The sequence below is a fragment of the Engystomops pustulosus genome, chromosome 1, assembly GCF_040894005.1.
Source record: "Engystomops pustulosus chromosome 1, aEngPut4.maternal, whole genome shotgun sequence".
Taxonomy (NCBI): Eukaryota; Metazoa; Chordata; class Amphibia; order Anura; family Leptodactylidae; genus Engystomops; species Engystomops pustulosus.
The window spans coordinates 35,261,818-35,276,600 of NC_092411.1; the positions used below are offsets into that span (position 1 = coordinate 35,261,818).

A 14,783-nucleotide genomic window follows, 5' to 3' on the forward strand; every position below is an offset into this window, starting at 1 on the left:
ATCTCCCCCATAGAATGACAGTGATAAATGATAAAATATATATTTAACATATATTTTCTTTAGGAACTAAAAAAAAAAATCTATTTGGACAATAGAGCTGATACTTAACTGTAGACAATATCAGGGATCAGAGAATACATGATTATATTCCAAATACACAAAGACAGAGATAAGCTCATAGCAGATCCAAGATAAATCCAAAAATGTAAATCTTTATTAAACTATAAGCAGAACATATCAGACAAACATTTAAAATCCCTAAAACTGTATATAATAATATACAACATCCACTAGAGGGTGAAAACTGGTATAATCGCCCTCCAACACCCTCACTCTCCACAAAACATCAGTATTGGTCCATGGTAAACGAGACATATATAAATATCACACAATAACTAATGCTCAATAAATACCATATGAACCCAAATGGCAAGTTGCAAGAGCAGGGAGAGAGCCACAGACCAGAGAGAGTGAGGGCGAGAGAAACCCACGCGTTCCGTCGTTAATGGCAACTTCATCAGGGGAAAGTGACATTTTTGTGTTATATAGAGCCAATCCTTTCTACTTCTGTGCAGCAGTCACCTCATTTACATCACATAAAAGATAGATACAAATCCAAAAGAAAATAACACAAAACACCATCATTACAAACAATAAATGATGTCACAGGTTATCTTCTCCCCTCCCTGTACAATGATCTCTATATAGATAACACTGACCAATCATTACATCACTACTGACAATAGATGATGTCACAGCTTATCTCCTCCCCCTCCCTGTACAATGATCTCTATATAGATAACACTGACCCATCATTACATCACTACTGACAATAAATGATGTCACAGCTTATCTCCTCCCCCTCCCTGTACAATGACCTCTATATAGATAACACTGATCCATCATTACATCACTACTGACAAAAGATGATGTCACAGCTTATCTCCTCCCCCTCCCTGTACAATGACCTCTATATAGATAACACTGACCCATCATTACATCACTACTGACAATAGATGATGTCACAGCGTGTCTCCTCCCCCTCCCTGTACAATGACCTCTATATAGATAACACTGACCCATCATTACATCACTACTGATAATAGATGATGTCACAGATTATCTCCTCCTCCCTGTACAATGACCTCTATATAGATAACACTGACCCATCATTACATCACTACTGACAATAGATGATGTCACAGCTTATCTTCTCTCCTCCCTGTACAATGACCTCTATAGATAACACTGACCCATCATTACATCACTACTGACAATAGATGTCACAGCCTATCTCCTCCCCTTCCCTGTACAATGACCTCTATATAGATAACACTGACCCATCATTACATCACTACTGACAATAGATGATGTCACAGCTTATCTCCTCCTCCCTGTACAATGTCCTCTATATAGATAAAACTGACCCATCATTACATCACTACTGACAATAGATGATGTCACAGATTATCTCCTCCTCCCTGTACAATGACCTCTATATAGATAACACTGACCCATCATTACATCACTACTGACAATAGATGATGTCACAGCTTATCTCCTCCCCTTCCCTGTACAATGACCTCTATATAGATAACACTGACCCATCATTACATCACTACTGACAATAGATGATGTCACAGCTTATCTCCTCCTCCTCCCTGTACAATGACCTCTATATAGATAACACTGACCCATCATTACATCACTACTGACAATAGATGATGTCACAGCTTATCTCCTCCCCTTCCCTGTACAATGACCTCTATATAGATAACACTGACCCATCATTACATCACTACTGACAATAGATGATGTCACAGCTTATCTCCTCCTCCCTGTACAATGACCTTTATATAGATAACACTGACACATCATTACATCACTACTGACAATAGATGATAATATTTTTTACTGTGATATGTGATGGTATATTTATCGGATATCACTGGCTTTCAGGATCTTCTCAATTGTCCTTGTTTTTCTTTTGGTTTTCCTATCACATTTCTCAATGTTTGGAGCCACTTTTAACCACTAAACATGAGAAAGTTCTCCCCTAATCCGTGAAAATCTTTTCTTACATGTAGGGCTTACAAGAAAATCCCACGTATCTACTTGCTGCCAGTCTGTGTCCACAATATTTCAAGCAAAACAGTTGGTTTCCATTTGCAGGACGACACATGAAACTGGTGACTCTTTAATACTGGATGTCTGTCTGAAAGGCGATTTCGAAGAGTATAATAACAGGAGATGTTCAAAACTATGCCAGAAATGTGGGGTGCTAAGATGTTCTAAAAGAGGACACATGAAGGACAATCAAGAAGACATCTAGGAAATTCAATCTCTGATAAAGAGTGGATTGAGAAACCTCCGACAGATCTATCAAGATATAAAATGATAATAGATGGCCATCCATACAAGAGATAGATCAGTCAGGAGCAACTTCTCCAAGGTATATTCCAGATTTTTAATTAACCTCTACAAAATGACAACCATTGCCACTTCAACCAAATGATATCTCGATAGTAGTCAGGGGCATAACTTAGGTAGTTGAGGGGAGATTCCTAATTGAATGGGGTGGTGGCTAATAGGTGCAAACACATTCTCTGCACCCTCCCATGTTAACTACCCATGATTAGGAGCATTGGTACTGGTTTTGCATTGGGACCACACTATTGCTTCATTCACAAGGGCACTTTGATGTTTGCAGACCAGGTCCTAAAATTTGATCCTGCAGAGTACTTACTAACTCCTGGGCCAAATACAAAATCTGTGATGAACCACCCAATTCTAACACATCATCCATAGTACTGTGCTTCACATTATTTGTTGGCCTTCTCAAGCGCTAGGATGTAGACGAAACTGTATCTTTTGCAATCCATATGGTTATGCCATTGCTGGTAAAATGAGCTGTGTCACAAATGATGGGTTGCTCAGCATTTGTTGGAATCAATATGTAAAACAATAAGCATCATAAAATTTCTCTCTATAATCAATGACCAACAGATCACTAGATTTGTACAGGTTTGCTGCTCTTGGGGGTAGGGATTTCAATGAAATTAAAGCAGTCTAGTCACCATATACATCCTGTATGTGCACAGAGAAGTGTTCAGTGGATTTACTTGTGGGAATCTAAATGTATTTAAGGCTAAATTACTTTGAGAGCGAAAACAAGGCATCATGGGATCTGTGGGCAAATTCAATTGGACTCAACTTCAGGGCAAGTACAGGAAGATATTAGTTTCCACCCACTTCACCAGTAGTGAGAAATAATTTTATCAAACACTTTCAGAACAGAAAATGCCACAACTTTGAAAAGAAAAGGTTGAGCAGCACAATATAGGATGCTTCTGTTTGTTTTTAAAGGTTTAGTAAAATCATTATGACTTTACAGTTACACTTTAACATAGCTTTGTCTATTTTATACATTTCAGAAACGCACCATACTCTTATAATTCCTCGATGTTACTCTCCAAGTGACTAATTCAACTTTATCCATTTTGTTATTGCCCCTACATGTTAAATTTTATAATGAAGTTGGCTTCACTGCACCAAAGTAACTCATTACATTGCATATAAAATATGTCATACATACAACTTCATGAAATATTCAGCAACAGGTAAAAAACCCAAATGGATAGTGATAGTATAGTAATAACATAGTGAAAGTAGATTCTAACAGAAGCCAAAATACACTGTGCCTGCCATATATTCTCACTCAGCACCCAACTAGGAATAGCAGTACGGTCACATAACCTCCCACACTTGTTTGCCATTTGAGCCCCCCCTGCCTTGAATTACTCACAGTATATTCACATTAAGCTGTTTGTATGCACTACTAGGTCTTAGGAGACAGTACATATGAATATATAAAAGAATCTTACAGTGAAGGTTTGATGGGCCACCTGCCAACACAGGACCCTGGTAGGTCCAGACAAATATTTTGCAGTCACAACTAAGTAGTGATAAGGAAGTTGCTCATCGGATGGAATTGGAGGGCCTGTCATCTAAGAAGGACTACTGTAATGTAATATATGTATGTCATGGAGCAGTTTTACATAAGGTTAAAATAAGACCTCACTTTGATCATACCAATTTCAAAAGTACTATAGGGCCTTTTATTATAGGGTCGCACATGCGGCCAATCTCCATTCAAGTATATAGGAGTATCAAAAATAGCCTGGTTTCCACCTGACCGCAGGAAACGGGGTTAGAGGTGGGATCTGGATCTTTCATATATTTATGACATATTAAACATAAGAAGTGTTGATCAATATCTCTAATTATAATCTTAGAAAAGACAGGTATCCCATCCCCTTCAGCAATGTTACAAAGTTAATAGGATCAGTGTTGCACGTACCAGTCTTGAATATTGACTTATCGCTGGGTAGGCTGCAGCCGGTGTAATTTACGGCCATAACCCAGACGCTGTAACATTTATCTGGCTCAAGGTCCTCCAAGATGCAGAAACTTTCCTTCACTGTGACCCTGTATTCTTCCAGCAGACCTAGAGCAAGAAGATGATTCAACAGGCAACTATGAATCGCATTACTATCAATATGGAATTACAGAACAAGCCAATAGATTGTGTTTCACAGGATTCCAGGCAAACAGGACAACTATAGACAATATGTAGCAATACATCTCAATGAAGGTGGGAAGTCTGGAGGGAATATTATAAAGCGTCTTTTGTTTTGCTGTTCTAATCATTAGATTTATGCAATCATCTTATTTCTCTATGGATAATTTCAAAGGAAAGGAATTTGCTACCCATACGTATAATACAAGGAAGATGGGCGACCCATGCACATTCTAAATATAATCGGATCAAAAGGGTTTACAAGCTGATAGGGAGTCCCAGCCGTCGGACCCTCAACTCCAATCAGGATAACGGGACCCTCTCTGATTAGGAGAATGGGACCCCCTCCGATCCGGAGAATGGGAACCCCAGCAATCATAAAGACAGAGGCCTGCAAGTGCCCCTTATGAATGGAGGGATAGTCTTTGCTCACTCCAAGCTACACTAACATCTATGGGAGTGACAGAGATTGCTGTTGCAGATGCTTCATAGAAATAAACAGAGCAGTGGTTAAAGGGCATCTACCACCAGGTTTAAAGACTGTATGCAAATGAGTCTGAGGGGCTCCAGGCTCCATTAACACATATGGAGCCTGGAGCCCCTCAGGCTCATTTGCATACAGTCCTTCATCCTGATGATAGATGCCCTTTAAGCAGGTTACCTTTATGACTGGTGGTGTAAAAAGGAGGACCCCCAAGAGATCATACACTTATCCCTTATGCTGTGGAGTAGCATATAACTACAGCAGAAGAGGAGTGAGATGGTGTGGCACTTTATATGCAAGTGGCCATTATGTAACATGGACATTCATCGGCCACTGGGTGCAGTCAAATGGAAAGTCCACTTTCAACAAATAGGGGGATATTTATCATACGCTGGCGCTCCCGCCGCTGCAAATTCGCAGCCCGATACTTCTGCCTCTTCATGTTTTGGGGCGGGAGGCTGCGAAGCGTTTATCCAGGCGCTTATCCAGGCAGGGCCTGGCGTAGAAAAAAAAAAGCAGCCACCGACTTTTCACGTATGAAAAGTCGCCAGCAGCAGCAAGTGCGCATACGCGGGGACAGTAAAGCGCCGCGCCGGCCCACTCCCGTCCGGCCGCGCCCTCCTCTCGGCCGGCCACCCCCCCCCTTCACGCCCCTTCACGCCCCACTGGCCCCACTGGATCGGGGCAAATAATCACAAAAGCTAGCAATAAGCTAGCATTTGCAATTATTTCAGGGCCTCTGTGCCACTGGCGGTACGCAGAGGTCCTGATAAATATCCCCCATAATTTATATTGTCTGTGTAATACAAATTTATTCAATTTTAATATACAATATACTTACTGTATCAATTCATCACAGTTTTCTAGATCTCTGCCTGCTGTCATTCTGTTGAAATCTTCTCTTCTTTCTTCCAGTGGATAGAAATGTGTCCATGGTCATGTGGTGGATATGCACGTGCAGGAACCATTATTATCACAGAGAGTAAACAGAGCCGTGTAATAATAACATCACATGACCATGGACAGATTTCTATCCACTGTAAGTAAACATAGAAGCTTTCTATAGCAGGACAGCAAGCAGAGATCTAGAAATCCATGAGGAATTAGAAAATTTATTGGAAAATTGTATAACTTTTCCATATCAATTATTTGCTAAAAGTAGACGACCCCTTTAACTTTCCAAACTTACCATTATCATCCCCTTTTCCTTGAGGCTCCTCCATGCAGTACACCTGAAAACAGTCAATGACGTCTTCCTCACTCATCGTCCAGTAGACAGTAATAGAAGTGCTGGTTGCGGAGTTGTGCTCTTGAGGCTTTAGCTTTGGTGTTTGTGGTACTGCAGGAAAGTAAAAAAATGGCTTATATCAATGTAGGGGGTATTAACATCAACATATGTTTTTAAAGTTATAGGTAGGGAATATGCTAATAATTTTTCAGGTTGGCTAAATGAAAACAAATCAGTAAGGTCTCTTCCAAAAGGACAAGACACCTAACAGTAGACAGAGTTGTTTCACTGTCATTGCATCTCATCAGAAGTGTATAGGGAATTGGTATGGCTAGGTGAAAGGCCATAGACATAGGTCAGGAAGGGGCCTTAGGGAGATTGACTTTTAAGACCACAGCTAACTTACTCTTAAAGTCCTTCGATGCTGTACTAGGGAATACTAGGGCAATCATTCCAGGAATTTCAGCCCAATGGAAGTAAAGAATGAGTGACACATACATAAGAAGTCTATAGGGAATTGGTTTGGCTAGGTGAAAGGCCATAGACATAGGTCAGGAAGGGGCCATGTAGAGATCGACTTTTCAGGTCGCCGAATACGGACTCTGTAAGGCCATGGATGTTTGACTAGGTATTATTAGGGAAACTATTGCAGGTATCTCAGCCCAATGGAAGTGGAGAGTGAGTGACACAACACAGTGACAAAACAAGGTAAAAGAATTAGGGTGATAAATGAAAATGAATAATAAAATGACTAAGATAAATTAAAAATGGGTCTTTTTTCCCCAACCTCCTATCACCATCTCCTTTCTATGGCCTTGGGTTGATTCCCCGCACAGCCCCCGCTTTTAGGACCTTCGGAGACCGGATCTCAGGTTCTCACCACCCATTAAAATGAGCTAACCTGGTCTCGACCCTCTCTCTCCAGTGCGTGTACACTAGTGAATGAGGCATAAATGGATAAAAGTTTGTCTGAACTAATATTCTGAAGTTAAGTGCCCTCTATATAGATGACATATTACCTCACGTACAGGTGAAAGTAAGGTTAGATATTTGTTATTCTAAAAATATTAGTTATCTTCTGCTTATAGTAACACCAGGCCTGGCACAGGGGTATCATTAGCCCAAAACCCTAGTAATTAGGGAATATAAAGCTTTATAGCTGTCTAGTAATGATGAAAGGACATGGTGTAAATGGATTGTTCCAGTGCCTCAGCCCTTAAGAAAAAGCTGTAAAATTTGGATGTCTGGTTATTTAACAGATGTCATCTCACAGCGGGGATGTATAAGAGCGTTGTGAAAAGGAGATTTCAATAAGCTAATAGTCTGGGGACCTGTGATACATGGAAGGAAGGGGAAAAACTCCAGCTGTCAGCAATACAGAGGCGCAGCGTACAAGTAAAATGGATAATAACTATCACACTTGTGGGTAACTGCTGAATAAACAGCTAAAAGGAACAGCAAAATACGAGCGAGACCTCCGCTAATGAGACCTCCAAAGCTATAACCCACCAACATAGCCGATAAAACTAAGACACTGCAGGATATCTGGACTCTGAAGATGTTTCAGGATTTCTCAGGGTAGTGGTGGAAATATATTCCACTAAGGTAAAAATAGAGTAAACAACCATCAGTAATAAGGGAATATTACAGGGATTTACAGATCCTCTAATCATGTCAAGAGAACTAGACTGGCCCGCTATGGGGGATTTTGACACGATGGAGGCGTGGCACGGGATGCGGCATCATAAATCAATCCCTTCAGCTCAGCTCCCCCTGCTCTATAACATCCAACTTGCAGATAACACATTGGCCCACATTTATTAAAGCCCCTGCAACAGTTTTCTGTCTGACTTGTACATGTACTTGGTGTCTGCGGGACATTTGTGCTATGCAATTCTGTAGGACTCTGCAAGAAAAATTGTGGTGTATGGCCACAATTTAGAACTTTATATTGCATCGGGTATAGTGCAGCCAGCACACCAAATTCAACACTGAAAGGGTCGTTTGCCACATTTATCATGCAGAGCAGACAGAATTGCGTCACACACGCTATGTTAAAAAAAACAAGATGGTGCACTCTGTCGGGGGCGTGCAGGGGGCGCCAGATTCACGAAGACTGTGCGCCAGAAATCCTGAATCTGGAGCCCCCTGCACACTACACAGGTAAAATGCACATAGTGCACTGCACTGTTTTTGATAAATGTGGGCCGATATGTACAATCTTCTCAGCTCCTCTTGCTCTATAAGACGTTGCTTCCTGTAATTTGCAGATAGGACACAAAATTTTACAGGTTTTCTTTATATTCATCTTTAAATTCAGAACGTTATATGTTATACTTAAAGTACCAAAATATCAATGACTTATTCTTAGAATAATTAAAGGAAATCTACAAACAAAATCCATTATGATAAACCAGGGACATTACTCCTAGATCCAGGCACCGTGACTGTGGTCATCTTCTTATATCTGTTATCCATGGCCTCCTTTCTTCTAAAATCAACTGGATCCATGAGTAAGTGTTCCTAGTGGATCATGAAGGATATTGATGAAAGATTTCCTTTAATTAATATTGGGTCCTGACACCCAGCACCTCACCCATTAGCTATTTGAAGAGATTAAAAAAATTAGCACGAGCAGTGCTGCCTCTTCTATGTAGCAACTAAATGGGACTGAGCTGCAGACAGGAAGCACAAGGAGACACAGGAAGGGGCCAGGAATTTAACAGGAGGGGCAGCCAGCCAGCGCCAATTATCGCCGAGGAGTCCACCGGTGGAAAGCGGACACGGGAGTGAGGCTACTGTAGGGGAGAGTGAGGCTACTGTAGGGGAGACCCACGGGTGCGCCTGTGACCAAGGAGAGAAGTCATAGGAGCACCCATGACAGTGATGAATATATGCTGTACATGTCTGTGTATCTGTGATGTGTATATACTGTATGTGAGCATATATGTTGTCTGTATATGGCACTGTTTGTGTGTACATGTGATGTCAGAAGTCTGCTATGGGGCCCTGCCTCTCCTAGTTACACCCCTGGTCACATATAAACTATATAAACTAAATGTATAATCATGTAGGTGAAATCTCCTGCATCATAAGCTCGTCTTTCTTAAAAAAAAAAAATCTGTGGTTTGAATGAAGAGCAATCTGTATTTTTATTTATATGTAAATGAGAATTTCAGTGCATTATGGGAATGATTATACAGCCCAGTGCACTGTCTATTACCTAATTTCCCAACCATTATTTGGTTAGAGAACATATGGCATACTGCATGCGGATATTGTATGATAATTTATTGCACTATACAGCCAATGTAAAGCATGCTGGGTAATATTGAACTCACTCGATATTCTTGGCTTCAGTAACTCCATGCAAAAATTTTAACTTGGAAATAGCCTAAAAGTATTCACTCACTTAACAAATATTCACCATGAACACACTGTACGAAATGTGCTTGATAAATGTGTTTCAGCTGCAGCGGCCAATATCATGTGACCACAAACAGGTTATCTTACATATCGGTCTTCTAGAATTAGCATGTGCTGTCTTCTAAGAAGCTCATGGTTTCAAAGTGACAAGTCACCCCGGAGTCATGTCACAAATGGCAGATGTCCTCGCTCGGAGCTTCACAGCCTACACATTCATGTGTCCCATAGTATATTTTCCCCATTTCACAGATACCGATATCTACGTTGGGATATAATAAAAGTTCTTACCTGGCAAATGCTTGACTGTCTTCTGATCCGTCTTAGCAGATTTGGTGGCGATATGATCAAAGAGAGAGAATGCGCTGGGCATCTTGTCTAGTGATACTGTGTTCTCCATGGCTTTCAGTAACCTGTATGATTAGACATAGGTAGCGCCATGTATAAGCGGGCACACAATGGGCAAGGTGCCCCATTCATTCATACAATACAATACAATACTGCACCATCTTATTGTATCTCAGAAATCTAACATTTAGGATATTTATATAAGGAGATGATTATTTATCCAAATCTGATTCATATCCCACAGCTAAAGGTGTAGTAAGGGTTTCTGCATAGAGCAGAGGGTAAAACTATACCAATTTTACCACCATACATATAGATGTAGGTACTGGTTATACTCATGGCTCTGCACATCGTATAAATAATCCCAGTACAGAACTTATGGGTAAATACTGTCCAAGAGGTCACCTATATTTCCTATTTCTTCCATAATGCCATGGCCACAATGACAACATCTCCCAGACATCACTTCTAGTTTTAAAGTTTGGTGCAGTTTTTTTAGAGCAATTTTTTTCTCCTTTACATTGACCGCAGATTTTTAGTAACGATCCTGCCTGAAGTTAGAGCACTATGCTTTCATAGATACTTACATTTTTTGGTCCATTTAAAGAAGAAAAATGGCTAAATTTCTGGATAAAAACCTTTGCTTTAAATTCACAAATTCTGTTTGTTGGGCCGTAATATTTATATCATATAGAGAATAACACAAACATACATCCCTGAACTGAGAGGTTTTTCTCAAAAAACAATTATAAAATGCAGCACCTTGGGAAACCCTGGCTGCCGTACATAAACACATTACTTCCACATACACAGGAGCTGAATGAACTGTCCAGACAGGACTAATCAACCTGAGCTGGATGACTCATACACAGCAGCTGGGGAATTGTGCAGCGATTGATTACTTCTGCCTTTCAGGGACAACACAGTGATTACATCATTCTCTGGAGCAGTGCATAATTAGAGTAAGAGGAGAAGCAGCGGGGCAGTCACACGAGCGACAGAGACTCATTATCATAATTTTATAGTTTTTTTCAAAACCACTCAGTTCATGCATCAGTGTAGCTACAGAATTCTCAAGGTATGTTTGGTTCATAATGCATGAGGAATACATGGGGAATAGTCACGCTGGCCTGAATCCTGATGCTTACATTGTGTATCTATTAGTATTAGTAAATTAGTCAACAATCGAGCTTTAACATCAGGTTTCAGTGTTAAAATGTTTTAAAGAGGACTTTTTACCCACATCTATTTGCATCCATGGATTCAGGGACAGTTGGATTTTTTCACTATTACATATTTGTGCAGTAAATTTCAGTAAAACTGTGAATGTTATTATTTACAACTTGGTAATGGATGGTTACAAAACCTATTCAGGCATCGGACACTGTCATACAAATCTCACATACAGGTCTCTGCACATATTCCACACACTGCACAAGTACAAGGGACTGTACCTGCAATTGATGTCATTGTGGATCTAAAAAAGAAAAATAAAAGAGATGTATAAGCCAAACATCCACTACAGGCAGCCCCTACTTAAGAACACCCGACTTACAGACGACCCCTAGATTCAAAGGGACCTCTGGATTTTGGTAATTTACTATACTTTAGCCCGAAGCTACAATAAACAGCTATAACATTTATCAGAGGTGTCTGCAATTAAGCTTTATTGTTAATCCTGGTGACAATCCAACATTTTCAAAAATCCAATTGTCACCGAGACCAAAAAGATTCCTAGCAGGGGTTACAATTATAAAATATACAGGGATGTGGGGGAGAGTTATCAGAAGTCAAAATTGTTCTAGTTTGGCTTAAAATGATGGTATTAGAAAAAAACATTAACATTTTGTGCATTCTCACTGGATTGATCAGTGACTACAGTGGTCACATAGAGGCAGATTTATCAGAAGTGCCTGAGAGCAGAACTGTTCTAGCTGTCCATGGCAACCAATCAGAGCTCAGCTTTCATTTTCCCACAGCTGTTTATAAAATGAAAGCTGAGCTCCGATTGGTTTCCATTGGCAACTAGAACAGTTTTACCTCAGAAACTTGATGATAAATCTCCCCCATGATGTCTATGTCATGATCCTAATGTCAACACTTTCCTAAATAACCCTGGAGATCCCCACTTAGGATGTCGTCTATGATATAAGACTGGATCTGAGCACCATTGATATGGCTGTGAGCCATTGAGATGCAGCAGTGTAAATGTCCACATTAATACTTGGAACTCCTTGTTACATGATTATAGGTTTGTGTTAATGTATCATAGTCTCATAGTTTATACGGTTGAAAAAAGACACTTGTCCATCAAGTTCAACCAAGGAAGGGAAGTGATTGGATGAGGAAGGGATTTAGGGAAAACAATTCTATATAACATAACCATCAATGTTATTTAGGTGTAAAAAGGCATCTAGACCCTTCTTGAAGCTCTCTGCTGTCCCTGCTGTGACCAGCGCCTGAGGCAGGCTATTCCACCGCCTGAGGCAGGCTAATTGATTTTGATTTAATCTGAAACAACTTACCACCATATTTTTTGTATGGAACATTCACATATTTATATAAATTAATCATTTCCACTGAAAGTCGTCTCTTTTCCAGACTAAATAAATCTAGTTGTTTTAATCTTTCCTCATAACTGAGACCCTCCACACCCCTTATCATTTTTGTGGCTCTACGTTGAACCCTCTCCAGCTCCAGGGCATCCTTTTTAAGGACCGGTGCCCAGAACTGGACAGCATATTCCAGGTGAGGCCGAACCAATGCCTTGTACAGTGGTAAATGTACATGATTTGTATCCTATACACAAAGGACTTACATTCAAAAACATGACAGGATCCAGATCATCGAGCTCTCTAGCAGCTTTCTCCAGAATTTCCTTTGCTGTGTCGACACTCTGCTGGAAACTGAGCATCTGGTCATACAAATAATCCATCTTCATCTTCTTCACTTCCTCTAAACCGTCTCTCTTCTGCTTGTGTTGTTCAATCACTTTTTGAACCATTTTTTCGTTCTCATCGGTCAAATATTTCTCAGCTTCTGAACAATTTTTCTATTAGGATAATACGGATAGTGTCACTTTATGAGTTTTTTTGGAAGAAAATAAATGCCAGTCAATGGCTCATCAAAAAAAATATTAGGTAAAGTAAAAAAAAAAAAACTAGAAAAGTATAATAACTAACTAGTACAAAGCATATTCTTACAAATAAGGTGTAATAAAAAGAATGAAGAAAAGAAAAAAGTGCCCACCATATAAAAGGAAGCCTGAGCTGTGTTTTTCCAGAAATTGATTTGAAGTGTGTAGTGGCATACGTTCACCGATAATTATTTTTGGCTCTGGCGCTGCATAAGTTGTGGTAATAAAGTTGTTGCGGACTGTTGCAGATTTATTGAATGATTTCCAGGGAGGAGGGTGAGATGTTAGGTAGATTTTACTAGAAAATGTCCTATATGTATGGCAAGTGCTATATCTGCCTCTGCTAACCCTGTTCTACACTGTGTCCTTCCCATTCCATGCAGATCGCTCTTACAGTCCTATTCTTCTCTCCTTTCCTAAAGGGATTGTTCACTTTCAGCAAATAATTGATATTGTTTGTGTAATTAAAAGTCAATTTTAAAAAAGTTAATTAACTGCGTTAATTAAAAGTATTTTCCAATACACTTTCTGTATCAATTCCTCACGGCTTTCTAGATCTCCGCTTGCTGTCCTGCTATAGAAAGCTTTTACGTTTACTTCCAGTGGATAGAAATCTGTCCATGGTTTTGTGATGGACACACAGGTGCACGTGCCGCTATTATCACAGAGAGTAATAAGAGCCGTGTGATAATAACAGCTTGTGCACCTGTGTGACATCACATGACCAGGGATATAACGAGACGTGCACCTGTGTAACATCACATGACTAGGTGTATAACGAGCCGTGCACCTGTGTGACATCACATGACCAGGGATATAACGAGCCGTGCACCTGTGTGACATCACATAACCAGGGATATAACGAGCCGTGCACCTGTGTGACATCACATGACCAGGGATATAACGAGCTGTGCACCTGTGTGACATCACATGACCAGGAATATAACGAGCCGTGCACCTGTGTGACATCACATGACCAGGGATATAACGAGCCGTGCACCTGTGTGACATCACATAACCAGGGATTTAAATCACATGACCAGGGACAGATTTCTATCCTCTGATCTAGAAAACCGTAATGTAATTGATACATAAAGTACAGGCGGTTCCCTACTTAAGGACACCCAACTTACAGACGACCCCTAGTTAAAGACGGACCCCTCTGCCCACTGTGACCTCTGGTGAAGCTCTCTGGATGTTACTATAGTCCCAGACTGCAATGATCAGCTGTAAGGTGTCTGTAATGAAGCTTTATTGATAATCCTTGGTCCCATTACAGCAAAAAAAATTTTAAACTCCAATTGTCACTGGGGCAAAAAAAAAATTGTCTTGATCTACAATTATAAAATATACAGTTTCAACTTACATACAAATTCAACTTAAGAGCAAACCTATGGAACCTATCTTGTATGTAACCCCGGGACTGTCTGTATATTAGAAAACTGTAGAACTTTTCCTTACACATATTCACTGAAAGTGGACAACCCCTTTAATGCTTCTCTACAGCCTTTCGCTTTCCGAGTGAAGCAGGCTGTTTGCTATCAGTGCTGTCTCCATTTATTTGGCAGGGAATGTCATATAGCAT

The 14,783-nt window shown here is 40.2% G+C and overlaps 1 protein-coding gene across 1 annotated transcript in view; it reads right to left on the minus strand.

Moving 5' to 3' along the window:
* CMYA5 (cardiomyopathy associated 5) overlaps positions 1–14,783 on the minus strand; it is a 34,530-nt gene that overhangs the window by 10,720 nt on the left and 9,027 nt on the right. The window contains exons 5-9 of the mRNA XM_072137657.1: positions 12,881–13,114; positions 11,517–11,539; positions 10,006–10,127; positions 6,253–6,402; positions 4,361–4,507 (exon numbers count right to left, since the gene is read on the minus strand). Of these exons, the coding sequence (XP_071993758.1) occupies positions 4,361–4,507; positions 6,253–6,402; positions 10,006–10,127; positions 11,517–11,539; positions 12,881–13,114 (676 nt within the window). The remainder of the gene's footprint in view (positions 1–4,360; positions 4,508–6,252; positions 6,403–10,005; positions 10,128–11,516; positions 11,540–12,880; positions 13,115–14,783) is intronic.